Source organism: Jaculus jaculus, chromosome 4 (genome assembly GCF_020740685.1).
Source record: "Jaculus jaculus isolate mJacJac1 chromosome 4, mJacJac1.mat.Y.cur, whole genome shotgun sequence".
Classification (NCBI taxonomy): Eukaryota; Metazoa; Chordata; class Mammalia; order Rodentia; family Dipodidae; genus Jaculus; species Jaculus jaculus.
Genome location: NC_059105.1, coordinates 65,219,509 through 65,240,772, shown reverse-complemented (window position 1 = coordinate 65,240,772; position 21,264 = coordinate 65,219,509). Strand labels below are relative to the sequence as shown.

At 45.0% G+C, this 21,264-nt stretch overlaps 1 protein-coding gene and 1 pseudogene across 2 annotated transcripts in view; one reads left to right on the top strand and one right to left on the bottom strand.

Moving 5' to 3' along the window:
• The window catches only part of Sp3 (Sp3 transcription factor), a 58,664-nt gene extending 54,200 nt beyond the window's left edge, over positions 1-4,464 (bottom strand). The window contains exons 1-3 of one of the 2 annotated variants that reach the window (XM_045146980.1): positions 4,094-4,464; positions 3,245-3,423; positions 2,569-2,712 (exon numbers count right to left, since the gene is read on the bottom strand). In XM_045146980.1, the coding sequence (XP_045002915.1) occupies positions 2,569-2,712; positions 3,245-3,423; positions 4,094-4,100 (330 nt within the window). In that variant the 5' untranslated portion in view covers positions 4,101-4,464. The remainder of the gene's footprint in view (positions 1-2,568; positions 2,713-3,244; positions 3,424-4,093) is intronic. The other variant, XM_045146979.1, reaches the window with a different exon arrangement.
• Positions 4,465-13,313: 8,849 nt separating this feature from the next.
• LOC105944134 lies at positions 13,314-13,468 on the top strand (annotated as a pseudogene).
• The last annotated feature ends 7,796 nt before the right edge of the window (positions 13,469-21,264 follow it).

The window sequence follows — 21,264 nt, the reverse complement described above, 5'->3', positions numbered from 1 at the left end:
CCTCTTGTGACTTCCAGTAATTTGAGTTATTAAAATATTATCTGGGCTGGAGAGATGGCTTAGTGGTTAAGGTACATGCTCTGCAAAGCCTAAGAACCTAGGTTTGACTCTCCAGGAACCATGTAAGCTAGATGCACAAGGTGGCTCATGCGTCTGTTGTTCGTTTGCAGTGACTAGAGGCCCTAATGCACCCATTCTCTCTAACAAATAAGAATCAACCTTTTAAAAAATAAAATATTATCTAAGCACACTTTCTAAAAGCTTTATTTATTTGATAAAGAGGCAGATAGAATGGGCACACCAGGGTCTCTAGGCACTACATAAGAATTCCAGACACATGCGCCACCTTGTACATCTGGCTTAAGTGGGTCCTGCAGAACCAAACCTGGGTCCTTAGCCTTCACAGGCAAGTGCCTTAACCACTAAGCCATCTCTCCAGCCCTTAAACACATTTTTAAGGGGAAAAACTATGTCCATTATGGGCAGAGGCTATGTAGATCAGTTGGTAGAGTGATGCCTAGCATATAGGCAGCCTCAGGTTAGATTCTCCAGCACCAGATAAAAGCGAGTGTAGTGGCAAACATCTGTAATTACAGCCCTCAGGTTACAGGCAGAAGGATCAGGAGTTCAAGGTTCCCCTCAGCAACATTTCCAGGCAAGCCTGGGCTAGACGGAGACCATGTTTCAAGAAAAAAAAAAAAGCCCTCAAACTCATTTTCTGGAATATGAAAATAACATCTGATTCAGTTTTTAATGAGAAAAACTACTTTCTATTAGTATCCATACACAAGTCAGTTTAGTTTTTTTCAACTTACTCAACTGTTAATTCTGCCTGTTTCAACTTGACTCAAAGTGAAAGGAGATTTATCAGACACCAAACATACAAAAACTGCACTTTTCCGGACCTCTGGCAAAATTTTATTTTCATTTTATTATGATTAACAAATTATGATTATCTGATAAATTTCAGATTTCTTAAATGATCCTAGCTCATGTTCATGTGGTGGACAATATGTTGCCAATAGTGATTTGGTAGTTCAGAGAAGGACTTAGAGGAAACAACTCTACACAAAAATGTCCATACTCTAACCCTAGGCATCAACCTAACAGATGTAGTATTTTCATCCCTGTATGTTTCATCTCCTCCTCTCCCTTCCCCTAACTGTAAGCTGATGTTTAAACCTCGTGGAGTTACATGAAAATTCGTTGTATTTAACCAGGGCTGGTGGGCTCCTGTCTATAATCCCAGCATTCAGTAGGTTGAGAGGAGGAGCGTTGAGTTCAAGGCCAGCCTCTGCAACAGAGTTCCAAGTCAGTCTGAGCTAGAGTGAGACCTTGCTCAAAAAGAAATGAGAAAGTAACAAAGGTTTTTAATTTTTCTTGTGGTTTGGCAAAATAACCTGTTAATTTAGTTTGGTACTTGGGTACTGAAGGGATATAGCTTATTTAATAGGTTTACTAATCCCTAAATTTGTTTTAAAGTAACAATACTTCTCCAACATAACTGTTCTTACACTTTAATCTGTTCACAAAAACACAAAGCATTAAAACTATTCACATCCCCCAGAGGATAACTTGAGGCACTGAATTCACTTATTTGCCAATAATATAACTTAATCATTAACTTTTAACATATGAAGCATTTTCTGTACCAAATATCAAACTTTTCTGTCTGCAATAACAATTCTAAACACACAGAAATCAATTCCTATTAATCCACCACAAAAACAGTTAACCAAGGACTGTTAGTAGATGAACACACCTACCAATCCTTGTAAATCTAAAATGCATGGTCTACAGCGCTCCTAATTTTGTGTTAAACCGTCACCTAACACTACCACCTCCTCCCACCTGCCCCAGACACTAGAACCACTTCCAACAGACTCCCAACACATCCTATCAGATGACCAGTCACGATAGAATGAAAACAGTTTTGCCTATCAAATTCAATTGTCAGTGCAGGATGCGTTCACATGCGCCTAACTAAAACTACACATTTACTTTTGTTGGTAGCACTGATACTCACAGTCAACTTCAAAAGCCGAAGTGCTAAGTAACTGCTAAATTCCTAGAGTCCGTAAAGGTTTCACCCTCACCCTGCTTAGGGGAAATTTATACCAAGCTGTAGTCCACAAAAAGGAACACCCCACGATTTTGAGCGACATGCTAGAAAACGGACTTGGACGGCGTTCGCGCCTACATGCACGCAGACGAAAGGGGCTTCTTTCCGCAACAGGCGACCCGTACCGCTCGGGTCCGGCGCCTTCCCGCAGGAGGAGGCCCAGCTCCGCGGAGCGCACGCACCCGAGCCTCGGTCTGGGGGCGGCCGGCGCTTGCCAGGAGGGCCCTCGGTTCACCGCGGAGCCCCGCGCCCGACCCCTTCTCCCACTTCCCGGCGACGGGCCGCACTGACAAGCCCCCGAGAGGCCCCGGAGAAGGCAGCGGAGAGCACGGGGCCGGCCGCGCGCGAGGCCTGTGGGGCTGGCGGGCGCGCCGTAGGCCCGGGATGGCGGGCGCCGGGCCTCGGCGGGGGCGGGCCGCGCGCGCGCGCGCGCGCGCGGGACTTACCGCTCCTGCGGCGGCGGCGGCGGCGGCGGCGGCGGGGGCCCCGGCTCCGGCGGCCGCCTCCTCGTCGTCGTCGTCGCCCGGCGATGGCGGCCCTATCTTGCTGCAGGTAGCGGCCAGCAGAGCGAGCGGTGACGGCTGAGCGTCCTACCCCCGATGGGCGGGTTCAGAGAAGGAGGGGAGACAGGGAGAGGGGGGTGGCGGTTAGGGCCGGGCCCGCTCGCACAGGAAGTGCGGCTCGCCCGGCGGCCCGCGCTCTCCTCCGCCACCTCCTCTTCCTCGGCTCTCCTCGCGCTCTCCCGCACTCGGGCCTGGCGGCGGCGGCGGCGGCGGCCGTGGCGCCGGCGGAGGGCTCACGCGCCGGGCCTGCACCTCCGCCCGCGCGCCCGCCCGCCCGCTCGCCCCGATCCCACCCCGGGAGGGCGCGCACCCTCGTACACTCACACACGCACAAAAAAGGCGGCGGGCGGGCGCGCGGGAGGACAGGCGGGCGGGGGAGCGCGGGCGGGGTCGGAGCGTTGGCGCCTCGGGCGGGCGGGCGAGCAGCTCCCGGGGCGGGGGAGGGGCGGGGAGGGAGCGAGCCCGGGAGGGAGGGGAGAGGCGAGGGGAGGAGAAAGCGGCGCGAGGGGGTGGGGGGGAACAGAGCGAGAGTGTCGGGCCGCGCTCAGCCGCTCCTCACCTGGGCCGCCGCCGCCGCGCCGTTTCCGTGCTGCTGCTGCTGCTGCTGCTGCTGCTGTTGCTGCTGCAGATACTCGCCGTGGCCGCCGCCGCCGCCGCCACTACCGCCGCCGCCGCTGCTGCTGCCGCTGTCCACGTCCAAGGCAGCCATTTCCTCTTGTTTCACGGGCTTTTCGGGAGCTGCAGGCACAGCGCGGGGGGGTGGGGGTGGGTGGGGAGGAAGACGGATGGAAGAGAGAGCGAGAAAGAGGGAGGGAGGGAGGGGGCCCGCGGCCCAGTGACTCCGGAGCCCGGCCCCGGCCCCCGCCCCTCCCCCACCCGCCCCCCGGCCGCAGCCGCGGCGGCGCGCCCGGCTCCCTCCCTCCTCCCTCCTCCCCTCCTGCTGCTGCCGCTGCCCCCGCCCGCCGCGGCTGTAACCCTCCTCCTCCTCCTCCTCCTCCCCGCGCTGCCCCTGCCCCCTCTCCTCTCCTCTCCTCCTCTCCTCCCCTTTCCCTTCGCGCCGCTCGCTCCTCTCGCACCGTCAGTCACTCACACACACGCCCGCCCGCCGCCCGCGTCCGCACACACAGGGGGATGCGCTCCCGGCGGACCAGGCCCGCCTCGCCTCGCCTCCGCCTCGCGGGCCCGGCGGGCGGACGGCGGCGTGGCTGCTTTGGGAGAGAGGGTTGCTCGGCGGCTGGCGGGGAAGGGAGGAAGGCGAAGAGGGGGGGAGTGCGGCTTTTCTGGCCTCTCACAGACAAACGCTCGGGCGCACGCTCGGGGCCCGGAGCCGGTGGCGGCCCGGGCGGGCTTGTGATCGGCGGTAGCAAAGGGGGTTGCGCTCTCTCTCTCACTCTCGGCTTTTACGTACCGGTCATAGTGTGTTTAGGGCACCTCAGGCGGGGCTCCCCGCCGCCTTACACATGGTGAGGAGCGAAGGCGGCGGCGGCGGGTGAGGATGCGGGAAGCGGCGGCGGACACGGCCGGAGCGGTCCGGGGATTTTTTTTTTTTCCTATTTTGATTGACTGTGCGGGAAACACAAAAGGTGGAGCCTCCAAGCCCAAAAGGGGGGAAGAGGGTGACAGCCCGCCCGGAAGTTCCGCCCCTCTTCCCCGCGCTCATTTGCCGCTACGTTCTCCGTCAGCGGCGCTCATTGGTCCGGAGGCCCGTCGGTCGCTCGGCCGGGCGCGCTTCCTGTTTGCCCCCCCTCCCCTGGTGGAGAGGAGGGAGGGGGGAGAGACAATGAGCGGCCGTGGCGCCGTAGGTTCCCGAGAGCGGCTCCGGCTCGCGCGTTACCCCGCTGTGCCCGCCTCGCTCGCCGGCTGCCGCGGCGCAGGCCTCTTCCGCCTCGCTTGGCCTCTGAAGCAGGCCCCGCCGGGCTCGTCGGGGAGCTGAGCTGGGGAAGGGACTCTGTCCCCGGCGGTTCCGGCTCCACTCGGCGTCTCCTCCATCCCAGCAGCAGCCTCGTCGGGATCTCCCCCAGGGCCTCCGGGCTCTCGGAGCAGCCGCTTCCCGGCGCTGCCGGAAGGCCACCGCGCTCAGCCCCGGGGCTGCCGCTGCGGCCGCTGCAGCTACTGAGCAAACCAGACCCGCCCCGCCAGTCCGGAGGGAGGGAGCTGGTATTGGGGGAGACACCCCCTCCGAGGCTGGAGGAGGATTTTTTTTTTTCACACGCACACACATTCAGCTCTCTGATTCACTGTGGGATCCATCTCATTCCCATCCCCCTTTGCCCGAGGTTTTCAACTGTCTCCCACTTTCTTGTACACTAGAAGTAGGCACCTAAAAAGAATTTCAAGTAACCTCGGCAGTTACTTGAGGAGGAAAGTCTTAAATCTGGATAGTGGTGCCAAAAATTAAAATGTATTTCATTTTATATGTGTGTGCTCAGTGGAGCAGATTTTTTTAAAAATCATTTTGTTGCATACACGTTCTCTACTTAATCCTCTTGATACTGTCAAACACTCTTGAGAAAGCAAGTCAACTATTGCCAACATTTTTTTAGTGACTCTCACCTCCTTGGAGCATTCTGGTTACACTTGAATTTTTTTTTCACTTACTAAATTAGGTTAACAAGCCTGTCTTTGGCATCCTTGATGCCCAGCTGTCATCCTGGGGGGAATGCTCAGGTTTTATGTGTGTATTCTGCCAGCCAAGAGCCATCACTGCCTATTACCTTTAGGTGTGGTTGCCAAGGAAGGTTAAATTCAAGAGGAGGAAACACTAGTTGCAATACATATTTTTATTAGAATTCTGTTTCAAGCGAGTGAATGTTCCAATTATTGTACTTATATTTTTTATAATAAATGAGGTTGTGAAGTCCTAGCACTTGAACTAGATTTTGTTCACACTAACTAAAAAAAGTCTTAATCCATTTACAAAACACCAAGCTTGCATCTCAGATCCCAAATACATATTTGTCCTTCATAATCCTATAGGATGGGAAACCTGTGGTTACTTGGCTGATGGTTGTGCAAAAGATAATTTCAGGGACTTTAAAAACACAAACATACAAAAACAAGATTTGAGATTCTAAGTCTAAAAGTCGTGTTCATTTCTTACAATAGTAATTCCTTACGGTCCCTCGTTTCACTAGAAGAATCACACTAAAAGCTAAATGGTATCAACATTGTGCTAAAGTACCAAGATGGCTGATGGGGCAGAATTAGAAAAAGAATGGATGGCTTGAAAAGGAAGAACAAGATGAAAACAAGGAGAGTGAGAAAGAGGTTGACAGAGTATTCTCACATGGTCCATACCTGGATCTGTTGAGTAGAAAGCTCATTCCCTAAAAAGGATAGTTCAGGTACTTTTTCAGAAGTGCAGTGTTCTTTGTCCCTTAAAAATAAAAGTATTTAAGAGAGAATGAGTGCACCAGGGCCTCTAGCCACTGCAAACTCACTCCAGATGCAGGTGCCACCTTGTACACCTGATGTTACGTGGTATTGGAGAACAGAACTTGGGTCCTTGGGCTTTCCAGGCAAGCAACTTAACCACCAAGCCATTTCTCCAGCCCTATTATGCCCCTTTTTTAAAAATGTTTTTATTGAGGGCTGGAGAGATGACTTAGCAGTTAAGGCTTTTGCCTGCAATGCCAAAGAACCTTGGTTTGATTCCCCAGGACCCATGTAAGCCAGATGCACAAGGGGGCACATGCATTTGGAGTTTGTTTGCAGTGGCTGTAGGCCCTGGCATTCCCATTCTCCCTCTCCTCTCTCCCTCTTTCTCTCAAATAGATAAGAGTTTTAAAAAAAAATTTTTTTTTTACTGGGCTGGAGAGGTGGTTTTGTGGCTAACGTGCTTGCCCACAAAGCCTAAGGACCCAGATTCAATTCCCCGATACCCACATAAGCCAAATGCACTAAGTGGTACATGTTTTTGGAATTTGAAGTGGCTGGAGACCCTGGCACACCCGTTCTATCTATCTGACTTTCTAATAATAAGTAAATAAATAAAAATATTCTTACTTATTTGCAAGAAGAGAGAGATAAAAAGAGACAGAAAAAATATGGGCTTATGTCCCTTTTATAAATGCACAGAAAGCAAAGTTCTTAGCCACAAGAATTAAATTTGTGTCTTCATTGATGATAATTAAAAGATCACATGGACTTTTTTTTTCCCCCCTCTTTGGCCCATAGATGATTGTGATGTTTGAAAAATACTTCTAATCTTGGTCAAGGAGGAGGATACCTGAATTTATTCTTTTGGTGCAAAGAAGTTCTAGTAGCAAAAGTATTATGCATTACTGCTGCACGGTCAGATTCAGGGAATCTTCTCAGAACACACTTGAGTGATAGTCACAGAATATCATAAAATGGCTGAAAATGAAGATAGTGTCTTGAAAAAATTTTTTCTTAACTAGTGCTGTATTGTAGTCAGATCTTGAAAAGCAGGACTGGGAGTGTTTCTCAGTAGTGGTAGAGCCCTTACTTAGCCTCCATAAGGGTTTGATCACCTACAAAAAATGTTTAATGAAAAAAATCTTGAGGTTTATTGAAAGATATTTATTTTCTTCATAGAATAGCTGCCTCTCAATGGCACCTACTATAACATTTGCATAGAAGCCCAATTGCTTAGCACTGGGTTTTGTTTGGTTTGGTTTTATTGAGGCAGGATCTCACTCTATCCCATTCTGATCTGGAACTCAGTGATCCTTCTACCTCAGGCTGGGTTTATAGGTGTGAACCACCATGCCTGGCTTGGGCATTATTTATATGTACTTTCCAAAACTATTTGAAGAAGGTCTGTGTTGCCCACAGGCCGTGTTACATAAAAATATCTGAGTGCTATTTTATTTCACCTTACCTTCAGTATCCCTATTCTGTGTGGGTTTTCGTACTCCATTATAAATATGATGAACTGGAAAACCCTGAGAGGTATCTACACATGCTGGCATGGGATCTTCAAATGCTTGCTACTCTACAAAGAGAAAAGCATAGTAAATTTTGCTTGATCCACATCTGTCTGCAAGACCACAGCCATTCTGTATTAAGAACAAGACCAGGCCTGGGGAGATGGCTCAGCAGTTAAAGGTGCTTGCTTGAAAAACAAGATGGCCTGAGTTTAATGGACCACACCTGAAGGACTATGCCCTTTCCTTCATAGTTTTTATTTCTACATTTCTCTCCTCTTCAGCTTCTAAGTGGACCACATGAAATCGCCAGTATCTAACTGCTTTGATCCAAAAAGGTGGAAATTTTGTACAATTTCAACCTAAATCAGTAATTCATGGACATAAGCTAACCTGGCTACACTGGATTTCAAGAATCTAAATTGGTTCTTTGTCCTTACATAGTCACTGCCACATATGAGGTTTATTCAGCTTTAACTCAACATGCTTACCTTTTATATGTCTTACCTGTCCTCTCAAAAATACTTTGAAAACTTTTTTATTTTTTGATACTTATTTTTATTTATTTATTCATTTGACAGAGAAAGAGGAAGAGAGAGAGAGAATGGGCATGCTAGGGCCTCCAACCACTGCAAACGAACTCCAGACATGTGCCCCCTTGTGCATCTGGCTAATGTGGGTCCTGGGGAATCAAACCTGCGTCCTTTGGCTTGCAGGCAAGCGTCTTAACTGCTAAGCCATCCCTCCAGCCCTGAAAACTGTTTTTAAATCTATCCAAAGGTAGAAGTAATTTAAGCTTTTACTGTGTTGAGCCCTTCACACCTTTCGTTTTAATCATCACAAACCTGCAAAATAAATCTTATGGATATATCATTTTACAGATGAAACAGGCTCAGCAAGATGAACTGGATCAGTGTCACTTTAAAATATGTGAGAGTCAAGATTCAAACCCACATCCCAGTCTCCTCAGTCAATATAGCTTTTTAAATGATCAGTTTAAGAGATTCATTTATCCACTACCTGAAAAATAACTAAAAGAAGACACAATAGGGGCTAGAAGCTAGCTCAGTGATAAGACAGAAGCCCTGGGCTTAATCTCTAGCACCCCCCCCCCCACCAAAGACACAATAAAGTAGATAAAACCAGCACATAAAGCAAGTCTTCCTCAGAATATGAGATTATTGTGTTAGGGACCATATATTTCAAGTGCTGTGACCAATAACCTGACATGTTGTAGATGTTTATTTTAATATTAAACAGAAAATTGTTGAGACTATTATTACCATGTGAGAAAATGAATGGTGAATAGAAAATTAAAAATTAACTGATAAATACTGTATGATAAAATTTCCTTGACCTTATAATAGTTCACCTCTTTCAAGATCACGTCCCCCAAATGAGTTAAACCTTCATTTTCAGTCATGCTCCACACCAAGGATATTACTATGATACAGAAAGGACTGATACTCTTATGATTTAAGGAATCCCATTTTCTTTATCCAGGCCAATGACATTCCTTGATACTCAGAAATTTCTCATTATCCACAACACTCCTAAAATTATCTTCATGTCAGTCCAGAAACTTAGTCACTGAAACTAACTTTCTAAAGCTGGACAGCTTTCCAAGAAAAAAAAAAAAAGTGTTTTTTTTCCCTGTCTTGTTAGTAACATATCTTAGAAGAATACAGAAAGCTAAACTACTTTTTAAAATATTTTATTTATTTGAGAGAGAGAAAGAAAATGGTATGCCAGGGCCTCTTGTTGCTGCAAACAAACTCTAGACGTGTGCACCACTTTGTATGTCTAGCATTTGTGTGGCACTAGGGAATTGAACCCTGGGCCTATAGGCTTTGCAAGCAAGTGCCTTTAACAGCTGAGATATCTCCCCCAACCCCATAAAGTACTCTTATTTGCAAATTTAAGAAGTTACTTTGAAGCTGGGTGTGGTGGCACTTGGGAGACAAAGGTAGGAGGATCACTGTGAGTTCAAGGCCACCCTGAGACTACATAGTGAATTCCAGGTCAGCCTTAGCTAGAGTGAGACCCTACCTCAAAAAAAAAAAAAAAAAAAAAGTTACTTTGCTTAACAAATAATCATAATAAATCTAACAATCTCAAAATGGGATGTCCTTAAATTATGAATAACAATCTTCAGCATATTCATATTTTATCATTCAGTCTGTAGAGATTTTTAAGTTGTAGTTTGATTGTAGAAGAGGTGGCAGAAATAATGTAAGCACCAACGGGAGGCTAGGACTCCTTACAATGCAGACACAAAATGGCCTGGATATCTGTGACATTGCAGTGCCTGGCACTACCTACACAAGACCCCCCCATAGTAGGAGAAAAAGATAAAGACATTAAAATAAAAGACTGATTGAGAGGGGGGTTATACAATGAAGAGTGGAATTGCAAAGGGGAAAGGAATTATGATTTATTGTCTATAATTATGGAAGTTGTCAATAAATTTAAAAATTGCACTTGATTTTTTTATAATTTAATAACTGCACATAATGCATTTTGATCATATTCACCCCCATTATTCTCTTATCTAACTCCCATTCCTTTTCAACTAGTCCCCTTGCTACTTTTGTATGGCATTTGTTTTCTTTCATTTTGCTCTGCTTCTGTGACTCACTAAATTCGGGTAGGGTTCCTTGCATGAGGACAGGTAGGGGGTTAGTTACTGGAGCCTGGGCAACTTATCAGTGGCCACACCACTGAAGAACGTGACGTCCCCTGTCCCAACAACTTCCAGAGCTTCCTCAGGGGATGGGGGGCTAAAATAGAAGATTTGTTTCTTTCTTTTAGTCATATAAACCAGACACATGCTGCATCAACTAGTCCAAAAATAGCCCATGATGCCTGAAGCCCTGGTAGAGAAAGTAAAAAGAAAAGGCAGAAGGTAAGATAACAGGAGAAAGATCGGCTAAAACTGAGAAATATTGAAGGCATTTCTTACCTGCCTTGAAGGGAAAGAATCTTTCTAATTTCCCCTAAAATGGCTTAAATGTTACATCACATATCATTCTATTTCTCTCCTCTCCCTCCCTCTGACTCTCTCTCTAAGTAGTGTGTGTGTGTGTGTGTGTGTGTGTGTGTAAAGCAGGAAAAGGAGATGTATTCTATGTGGTCACACTGGAAAGAATAAAGAGGTCCAGTGACCTCCATCTTAGTCCATCTTCCTCTCTCTCCTACTCCTTATTACCCTCCCTTCTCTCTCTCTCTCTCTCTCTTTAAAAAAAAAAAAAAAAAAAACAGATTGTATATATGTAATTACAATGATTGTAATGGGGAGGTAATATGATGGAGAATGGAATTTCAAATGGGAAAGTGTGGGGGTGGGGAGGGAGGGAATTACCATGGGATATATTTTATAATCATGGAAAATGTTAATAAAAATTTTTAATTAAAAAAAGCAAGTTTTAGGCTGAAAAAAAAATAAATAAAATAAATTTAAAAAAAGATATCCTCATGACCATGACCTTAGCATAGAATTGCATGCTTTTCAAAATTATATTTCTCCAATATCACTCTCCTAAATGATTACTCAAATTGAAGTTCTTCTGTCTACATTTCAAGAAATAAAGCAATAATAACAACGAAAAAAAAAGGGGGTCTAATGTAGCCCAGGCTGTCCTTGAATTCACTATGTGAATTCAGCTAAGACTGGTCTTGAACTTCTGATCTTTGTAACTCCACCTTCCAAGTGCTGAAAGGACAGCCTATGTCACCACATTTTATCGCTCAATTTCAACACAAGAACTGGAATAAAAATGAACACAGACATGTACACACATGCATATACACATATTGTCTTTCTGCTGTGTTACTATAGTGGTTTGATTCAGGTGTCCCCCATAAACTCAGGTATTCTGAATGCTAGGTCCCAAGCCAATGGCAATTTGGGAATTAAAGCCTACAGGAGGCAGGGTATTACTGGGGGCAGGCTTATGGACATTATAGCCAGCTTCCTCTTGCCAGTGTCTGGCACACTCTCCTGTTGCTGTTGCCCATCTGATGTTGGCCAGGAGGTGATGTCCACTCTCTGCTCATGCTATTGTTTCCCCTGCCATCATGGAGCTTCCCCTCGAGTCTGTAAACCACAATAAACCCTTTTTTCCCACAAGCTGCTATTGGTCGGATGTTTTCTGCCAGCAATGCAAACTCGACTGCAATAGTTACTGACAACAAAATACCTGAAATTGGGTACTGTGGTATTTAGTCTTCATTATCAACTTGACCTGATAGAGAATCACCTAGGAGACACACCTGCAGGAGTGTCGGTGGTGATATTTCCAGAGAGGTTTAACTGAGGAGGGAGGACCCATTCTGACTGGGAGTGGCACCACTCGAGGGCTGGATTCTCAGACTAAATAAAAGGGGAAATGAGAAAAGTGAGCACCAGCATTCATCTCTCTGCTTCCTGACGTGGGCGCAGCATGGCCAGCTGCGGCTCATGCCCCTGCTGCTCTCATGGCTCCACCTTCCCCACCGTGATGAACTGTAAGCCCAAATGAACCCTTCCTTTCTTAAGTTGCTCTTGTCAGATATTTTGTCACACACACACACACACAACAAAAACCCACCTCATATGACTACTTTGTAAAGAAGTCTATTTAATCCACAATTTTGGAGATTAATAGTCAGCCCAATATTGGGCAACTTATCTCTCCAGGCTCTGGTGATGGAACCCTGGCTGCATTACAACATAGCAGAGAACAGATAGGGAGCTGGCTTTGTGTAGAAGGAGTCACATGCTGAGGCAAGAAGCCAGAAAATTTCAGGGGCTAGGCTGTATCACTTATAACAATCCTCTCGTGGGGAAACTGAAGTCCCTGAAGAATATCAATCTCTTCCAAGAGTGATTGTTCCATGACCTGCTTCTTAACACTACCACAGTAGAAATCAAGCTTCCAACATGTAAACCTTTAGGGGACACACTCACACCATAATACCTATATTTATGTAATGCACATATACAAAATAGATAACTGCATATAGGTGTGCATGGTATATATGATGGATTAATAAATTTTGATATGTTCATTAAGTGAAATTTAAGTGTTGGTGATATGTCTCAGCACTTAAAGGTACTTCTTCCTTACAAAGCCTGCTGGTCCTGGTTCAGTTCTCCAGTACCTACATAAAGCCAGACTCACAAAGTGGGTGTTGCATCTGGAGTTTCTCTGAAGCAGCAAGAGGCCCTGGCGTGCCCATCTTCTTATTCTCCCTCCCTCCCTCTCCCTCCCCCTCCCCCCCCCCTCTCATGTTTTTGTTTTGTTTTATTTTGGGTTTTGGTTTTTTGAGGTAGGGTCTCATTCTGGCTCAGGCTGACCTGGAATTCACCATGTAGTCTCAGGGTGGCCTTGAACTCTCGGCAATCCTTCTACCTCTGCCTCCCAAGTGCTGGGAGTAAAGGCATGCACCACCACGCTCGGCTTCTCTCATGTTTTTTTTTTAAAAAAGATTTTTTAAATGAAAAGTGTGATAGCTATCATGGGTAAATCACAAAAACAATATTGAACATTTTTTTTCTTTTTCAACATATTGTTGTTTTATTATTTAATCCTCAACAACGCTGGTGGGTAAGTATTATTCTCAAACCTACACAGGATCAAGAGAACTAGAAACTAAGTAACTGCCGAAAAAACACAGGCTTGAAGTGGTTCTGAAACGTTTTTTTCTTTCTGTTTTTCTTTACCATCATGGTGAGTTGAGTTGGCCCAGTTTCTTGCCATGTCTTCTCACAAGAATTTCACAATCAAGCCATTCTTGGCTAAGAAACAAAAGCAAATTACCCCATTTAACAGGAAATTCGGATGAAAATTGGTAACAAAATCAGGTACAACTTTAAGAGAAGATACTGAAGGAGAACCAACCTGGGTCTGTAAGGGACAGACTGGGAGGGCTCTCCTGTTTAGAGGGAATCGTGGTCATCAGTCAGTCTTACCTAGCAAACTGACAATGTCTATACTTTTGGGGCAGTTGGACATATTTAATTAGGAATATGTTTCTTTTCCTTGATATACACATGTTGGTTCAGTAATAATTTATGTAGAACCTTTTAAGCTGCTAATTTTTTTTAAAGGAGTAAGAAAAACTAGTTACCAAAGGATAAACAATATAATTTATACAAAGTTTCAAAACATACCAAATTCTGAACTACACATGGATACAAGTAATACACTCTGTCATATCTTGCAAGGGAATGCTAAGTACTCAGTTTTAAATGGCGATTATCTTTGGTTTGGAGAGGAAAATGAGTGTGAATGCATTCCTTTTTTTTTTTCTTTTCTTTTTTTTGTTTTTGTTTTTGTTTTTTTGAGGTAGCATTTCACTCTATTCTAGGCTGACCTGGAATTCTGTATTCTTACAGTAAGCTTGAACTCACAGTGATCCTCCTACCTCTGCTTCCCAAGTGCTGGGATTAAAGGCGTGCGCCACCACGCCCTACGTGAATGCATTTCCTAGGGCCTTTGTATGTACCAGCTTTGCTTGTTAGGCTGAGTGTGCCAACATTATCACTACTGCTTTTTTTTCTTATTATTTATTTATTTTTCTTCTTTTTATTTTTATTTATTTTAAGGTAGGGTCTCACTCTAGCCCAGACTGACCTGGAATTCACTATGTAGTCTGAGAGTGGCCTGGAACTCATGGCGATCCTCCTACCTCTGCCTCCCGAGTGCTGGGATTAAAGGCATGCGCACCGTGCCCGGCTAAACTTCAGACTCTTGCACCACTTTGTGTATCTGGCTTTACATGGGTACTGGAAAATTGAACCCAAGCCAGCAGGTTTTATAAGCAAGTCCCTTTAACTACTGAGCAATCTTTCCAGCCCTTATCACTATTGTTCTTTATACTGACTTCTTTGTCTGAAATACTACATAGTCACTTTAAACTATTTTTCTTTAACAAAAGAGTATACAATAGTGACAGTAAAACAAGTGTGCCCAGGCAATTGGCTGACAAGGGGTAGAAGTGGGGGAGCCAGTTTATTGGATATGACTGTGTTCTAGCTTTGTAACTGGACTGAAAAACGGAATGTGAAAAATCAGAGCGAGTGGGGGTTGTGAGATAATCATGAGTAGGTTTCAGTGTATCAGAACACTCATGATCAATAGACTTAGGAACATGTTTTTTAAAAAAACTTATTTATTTTATGAGAGAGAGAGAATGGATGCACCAGAGCCTCAAGCTACTGCAAATGAACACCAGATGCATGCACCATTTTGTGCATTTGGCTTTACATGGGTCCTGGGGGATCAAACCTGGGTCCTTAGGCTTTGCAGGCAACTGCCTTAACCACTAAGCCCGACTTGGGACTTTTCATGGAGAGAAAAATGAGAAGAAAGGACAGAGGGTAGACTTGGGAGTCTTTTCAGTCTACTCAGACCTCTCTGTCCATTCAGTTGTAAACAAGTCTCTTGGGTTTAAAAGGCCTCCATGTAGGCCAGGCATGGTGGTACATGCTTGTAATCCCAGCACTTTGGCAGACTAATGCAGAAGGAACACAAGTTCCAGGACAGCCCGGGCGACAGTGTGAGATCCTGTCAATAATGAGCTGGAGAGATGGCTTAGCAGTTAGGCACTTGCCTGTGAAGCCTAAGGACCCAGGTTCGATTTCCCAGTATCCACATGAGCCAGATGCACAAGGTGGCACATACATCTGGAGTTTGCAGTGGCTAGAGGCCCTGGCACACACATTCTCTCTCTCTCTCTCTTTCTCAAATAAATAAATAAAATAAAATATTTTAGCTGGGTGTGGTGGTGCACGCCTTTAATCCCAACACTCAGAGGCAGATGTAGAAGAATCGTCATGAGCTCAAGGCCACCCTGAGACTATATAGTGAATTCCAAGTCAGCCTGAGCTAGAGTGAGACCCTATCTCAGAAAAAATATATTATACATATTATATAATTAATATATTAGATATGTTATATATAGGTATATATAGAGAGAGAGAAGTGGGGGTGTAGCACAGTTGTAGTGCACTAGCCTAGCATGTGAGAGCCCCTGGGTGTAATCACATCACTAGTGCTGTAAAATAAATAACTAAATTCTCCATGTGGCAATGCAGTGGCCTCTAGTAATCGTCTTTGTTCCTTCCTTTTTTGTGTCTAAGGTCCCAAGAACGAGCCTTCCTACTGCCATCATCTTGATGCAGATAGAAGCAAGGTAGCTTTTTCCTGATAGCTATGAGAAACACAGATGTCCCTTGCCTGCCCAGGCAGGACTGATCCAGTCTCACCCAAAATGGCTGCAAGCAACAAAGTCCTAATCCCTCCTCAGCAATGGCAACAGCTTCCTGTTTCTTCTTCAGTTTAGTAGGCTTCCGCCTCCATGGGTGGGTCCTTCCTGAGTCAATGTTCCTCCAGGGCCCCGCCATCTAATCAGGCCCCTCCCTATACACCTGAGCCTGGTGGTGAGGCTCCTTGGAATTGAAGGTCTGATTCATATGAAGGGCCCTAAAGCCCATGCAGAAGTTCCCTCTTCCCTTCTCTTTTCCTCCTCCTCAGAGAGAAGCTTTTCCCTATGGGAGGGAGATATCCCCTGTCTAGCTGGAAAGGAGGAGAACTGGTTTTGGCTTCAGAGCTTTTCTGCTTCACTTTCCCTCATATCTTAACTCTACCTAAAATAAATCTCACAATTTACCCTTCTCTGAGTCTGCATTTTCAACTCTTTGTTAATGTGGATAAAAACTTGAAAAATTTTTAAATATTTTATTTGTTTATTTGCAAGCAGAGAGAGCAAGAGAGAGAAAATGGCCATGCCAGGGCCTCTGGTCACTGCAATCTCCAGATGTATGCACCACCTTATCCATCTGGCTTATATGGGTGTTGGGGAATTGAACCTAAGTCCTTAGGCTTCACAGGCAAGCACCTAAACCACTAAGCCATCTCTCCAACCCGGAAAAAAAAAAAATCTTTAAAAATAATTTTAGCTGGGTGCATGCCTTTAATCCCAGCGCTCGGGAGGCAGAGCTAGGAGGATCGTCATGAGTTCAAGGCCACCCTGTGACTACGTCCTGAATTCCAGGTCAGCCTGGGCCAGAGTGAGACCCTACCTCAAAAAAAAAAGAAAAAAGAAATTTTATTTATTCGAGAGAGAGAGGAAAGAGATAGAGAAATAGGCAGGTAGAGAGAGAGAAACAGAAACAGAATGGGCATGCCAGGGCCTCCAGCCACTGCAAATGAACCCCAGACATGTGTGCTACCTTGTGCATTTGGTTTATGTGGGTCCTTGGGAATTGAACCTGAGCCCTTTGGTTTTACAGGCAAGTGCCTTAACCGCTAAGCCATCTCTCCAGCAACCCTCAAAAAATCTTTAACAATTTTTTTTTCAAGGTAGGGTCTCACTCTAGCCCAGGTTGACCTGGAATTCACTCTGTATTCTCGAGGGTGGCCTTGAGCTCATGGTGATCCTCCTACCTCTGCCTCCCAAGAGCTGGGATTAAAGGCATGCACCACCACCCCTGGCAGCAAAATTTTTTTTAATGGTTTTATTTTTATTTTTATTTACTTATTAGAGAAAGAGAGAGAGAGAAAAAGAGAGAGAGAGAATGGGCACGCCAGGGCCTCTAGCCACTGCAAACAAACTCCAGACGCATGCACCACCATGTGCATCTGGCTTACATGGAACCTGGACAATCAAACCAGGCTCCTTAGGTTTCGCAGGCATGCACCTCAACCGCTAAGCCATCTCTCCAGCCTTAAAAAAAAATTGATGGCTTAGTGGTTAAGGCGTTTCCCTGCAAAACCAAAGATTCCTGGTTTGATTTCCCAGGACCCACATTAGCCAGATGCACAAGGGGATGCATGTGTCTGGAGCTCATTTGCAGTGGCTGGAGGACCTGGCGGGCTCATTCTCTCTCTCCCACTTTGTCCATCAAATAAATAAAAATAAAATAAAATAATTTTTTTTTTAAAAGCCAGGCATAGTGGTGCATGCCTTTAATTCCAACACTTGGGAGGGAGAGGTAGGAGGATTGCCGTGAGTTCAAGGCCACCCTGAGACTACATAGTGAATTCCAGGTCCACCTGGGCTATAGAGTGAGACCCTACCTTGAAACGTTCCCCCCCCCCCCGCCAAATTCTTTTTTTTTTTTAAGAACTTGAGACTTGGGGCTAGATAGATGGTTCAGCAGTGAAAAGTGCTTGGTTGCAAATCCTATGGCCCAGGTTCAATTTGCCAGTACCTAGTACCATGTAAAGCCAAATGCACAAGGTAGTACATGCATCTGGAGTTTGCAGTGGCAGGCAGCCCTGGTACACCCACACTCACTCTCTTGTCTGTCTCTTTCAAATAAATAAAAATATTTTGGGGGCTGGAGAGATGGCTTAGCAGCTGAGGCATTTGCCTGGGAAGCCTAAGAACTCAGGTTCAATTCCCCAGTACTCACATAAATCAGATGCACATGGTGGCACATGTGTCTGGAGTTCATTTACAGTGGCTGGGGACCCTGGCATGCCTATTCTGTCTATCTGCCTCTTTCTCTCTCAAATAAATAAAAATATTTTTTAAAAAAATATATTTTGGGGGCTGGAGAGATGGCTTAGTGGTTAAGGCGCTTGCCTGCAAAGCCAAAGGACCTTGGTTCAATTCCCCAGGACCCACGTAAGCCAGAAGCACAGGGTGGCGCATGCATCAGGAGTACATTTGCAGCGGCTAGAGGCCTTGGCGTGCCCATTCTCCCTCTGCCTATCTCTCTCTAAATAAATAAATAAATCATTAAAATATAAAATAAAAAAGATATTTTTAAAAAAAACCCTGAGATTTGAGAGCTGCAGGCGTGGGAGCATGAATGCCACTCGGAGCTCTCTCCCATACCCACATCAATGTGCTCTCTTTCTTGTTTTTCTTTTTTCTTTTTCAAGTGAAGATTTCTCTATCTTGGCCATGCTGTCCTAAAAAAAAAATTCATCTGTGACAGTGGAAATGTTCTGTTTCCCTGCTCATCACAGCAGCCACTCACACATGGGGCCTTTAGGCACTTGAAATGTGATTAACATGGCTAAGGAATTAAAAGTTCTTCGGTTTTCTTTTTATTTTAACGACTGAATGTAAATGACTACATGTGGCCAGTGGCTGTCTTGCTGGAACTGCCACTTTGAGTCTCTTTCCCTCCTCCCAGCCCCTAAGTATGGACACTACTCCAGACTCAATTCTTCGACTCCATTTAGGGTGTTTCCCCTGTAAGCTCAGCATTCTTCTAACTCTAGCCTTCACCTCTAAGCTCAGTCCCAAGTCTTATCTCTGGTTATCTCCTGTCATCTGGGTTCCTGCTCCATTCCGGCACCATAAATTCCTCTTGAATGTCTCACTTCAGTCTCAAGCACCCGATGTTCAAAGTTGATCTCCTGCCTTCTCTACAGACCCATCTCTGCCTTCTTTTCTGGCGCTGTCTCCAGCAGTGATGCAATCATTCTCTCAGAAGTCACATTTGACACATCTCTCCATGTTTTTCCCCATAGGCAGCAGTTACCGGTGTTGGCAAGTTTTCCTGCACAAGCTCTCTCTGTGACATGTTCATTAAGACCACTAAATTCACTGAACCCCATTCTGCAATATACTGCATGCCCCCTGCCTTCAGATAGCACGTCATCCATGTAAGAAATAAAATCTAAACATATAAAAATTCAAATAGCAGAGATGGGAAATTAGTCTAAAATACACAGTGGTAGCATTCACATGGTCCTGTATTCAATCTCTGCCACGCCACATAAAATAAAGTAAAAGGCCAGGTGTGAGGGCGCACACCTTTAGTCCCAGCACCCGGGAGGTAGAGGTAGGAGGATCGCCATGAATTTGAGGCCCCCCTGGGGCTACACAGTGAATTCCAGATCAGCCTGGGCTAAAGTGAGACCCTATCTTGAAAAACCACAAATAAATAAAGTAAAATAAAATTGACCAAATACATTGCCAAAGAACTTGTCTCAAATTCAGAAATCAGTGGGTCTTCGTCAGCAGCTTCTAGAAGGTATCAAAGCATGCTTTGCCCTAGCCAGACTTCTATAGCCCTGGATGAGATTCCAGATTTAGCTTCCCTTTGTGTTCTACATCGGCCACCGTATTAATGTTCCTTTCCTGGCTAAAAAAAAAAAAAAAAAAAAACAGTGATTCCCATACAAGGGCCTCTCTCCCAATTCCTCTCTGTTTTAATCCCTTTTACCAGAGTTAACTCCTCTCACTCTCCACCACCTGGATTTTCCTCCCCCTTTGGGGATCTGACATGACTGTAAGCTCAATTTGAGTCTTTCCATAACTCCATAACTCCGCTAATGGTAATTCCCTCTTCTTTAACTCCCAGACACTTCAAGTGTATTCCTCCATAGCACTTGTAACCCATGACTTAGCATTGTTGACCACACCTAGCCGTAAGCATCTTGCACATGAGCGTATCTTACCTCCCTGTGATCCTTAAACAGTGACTCTCAAGGGAAACAAAACAGCTTTCTTTGTCCCACTGGAACTTTTTTTAATTTATGACATTTAACTTATTTGAATTTCAAATATTAAAGGAAGAATGTGAGTTTTAAATGCCTTATCATGAAAGAAATCCACAAACATTTCATAATGTTGAACAAATAAAAGATAATCAATAAATAACATTTGGGGCAGGGCGTGGTGGTACACGCCTTTAATCCCAGCACTCGGGAGGCAGAGGTAAGAGGATCCGTGAGTTCAAGGCCACCCTGAGACTCCATAGTGAATTCCAGGTTAGGCTGGGCTAGAATGAGACCCTACCTCGAAAATCCAAAAATAAAATTAAATAAATAAATAAGTAACATTTGAACAATGTTTTCAATAAGGCAATGATTTCAATGAACCATTAGTTTGTTATTTTAGGATTAAAGCTTCATACTTCCTATTTTAATGGAGAAACTGTTGGTAATATGACCTATTGATTGGAAAGGGGCTATAAAACTAGCAATCACCCGCTGAACAAGTCAATTTATAAAGAAGCTGGGCATGGCAGCACAAGCCTGTGTTCTGAAGATACGGAGGCTAAGGAAAGAGCATTGCAAGTTCAAGGCCAGGCTGGGCTGCATAATGAGACTCTATCTCAGAAACCAAACTGAGGGGCTGGCGAGATGGCTCAACAGTTAAGGCACTTACCTGCAAAGCTTAAAGACCCAGGTTTGTATTCCCCAGGACCCATGTAAAGCCAGATACACAAAATACTCATACATCTGGAGTTTGTTTGCAGTGGCTGGAGGCTCTGGCACGTCTATTCTCTCTGTCTTTCTTCTCTCTCTCTTTCTGCTTATAAATAAATAGAAAGATTTTCTAAAAACCTCAACTAACTGGGTATGGTGGCACACACCTTTTATCCCACCACTTGGGAGGCAGAGGTAGGAGGATCATCATGAGTTCAAGGCCAGCCTGAAACTACATAGTGAAGTCCAGGTCAGCATGGGCTAGAGTGAGAGATCCTACCTTGAAAATAATAATAAAAAGAAACCCTGAACTATTAATTGATTAAGATAAAAAACTTGCAAAGAAATTTTTGTTTTTATTATATACCATGTGATATTATAAAATGTGTGGTATATATAAATTGTAACAAATAATAGAAGTAGAGGTGACTCTATCTAATTTTAAGAGATTTCTGGTACAGATAAGTCATTCAAAACTCAAGGGTTAGGGCTGGAGAGATGGCTTAGCAGTTAAGCGCTTGCCTGTGAAG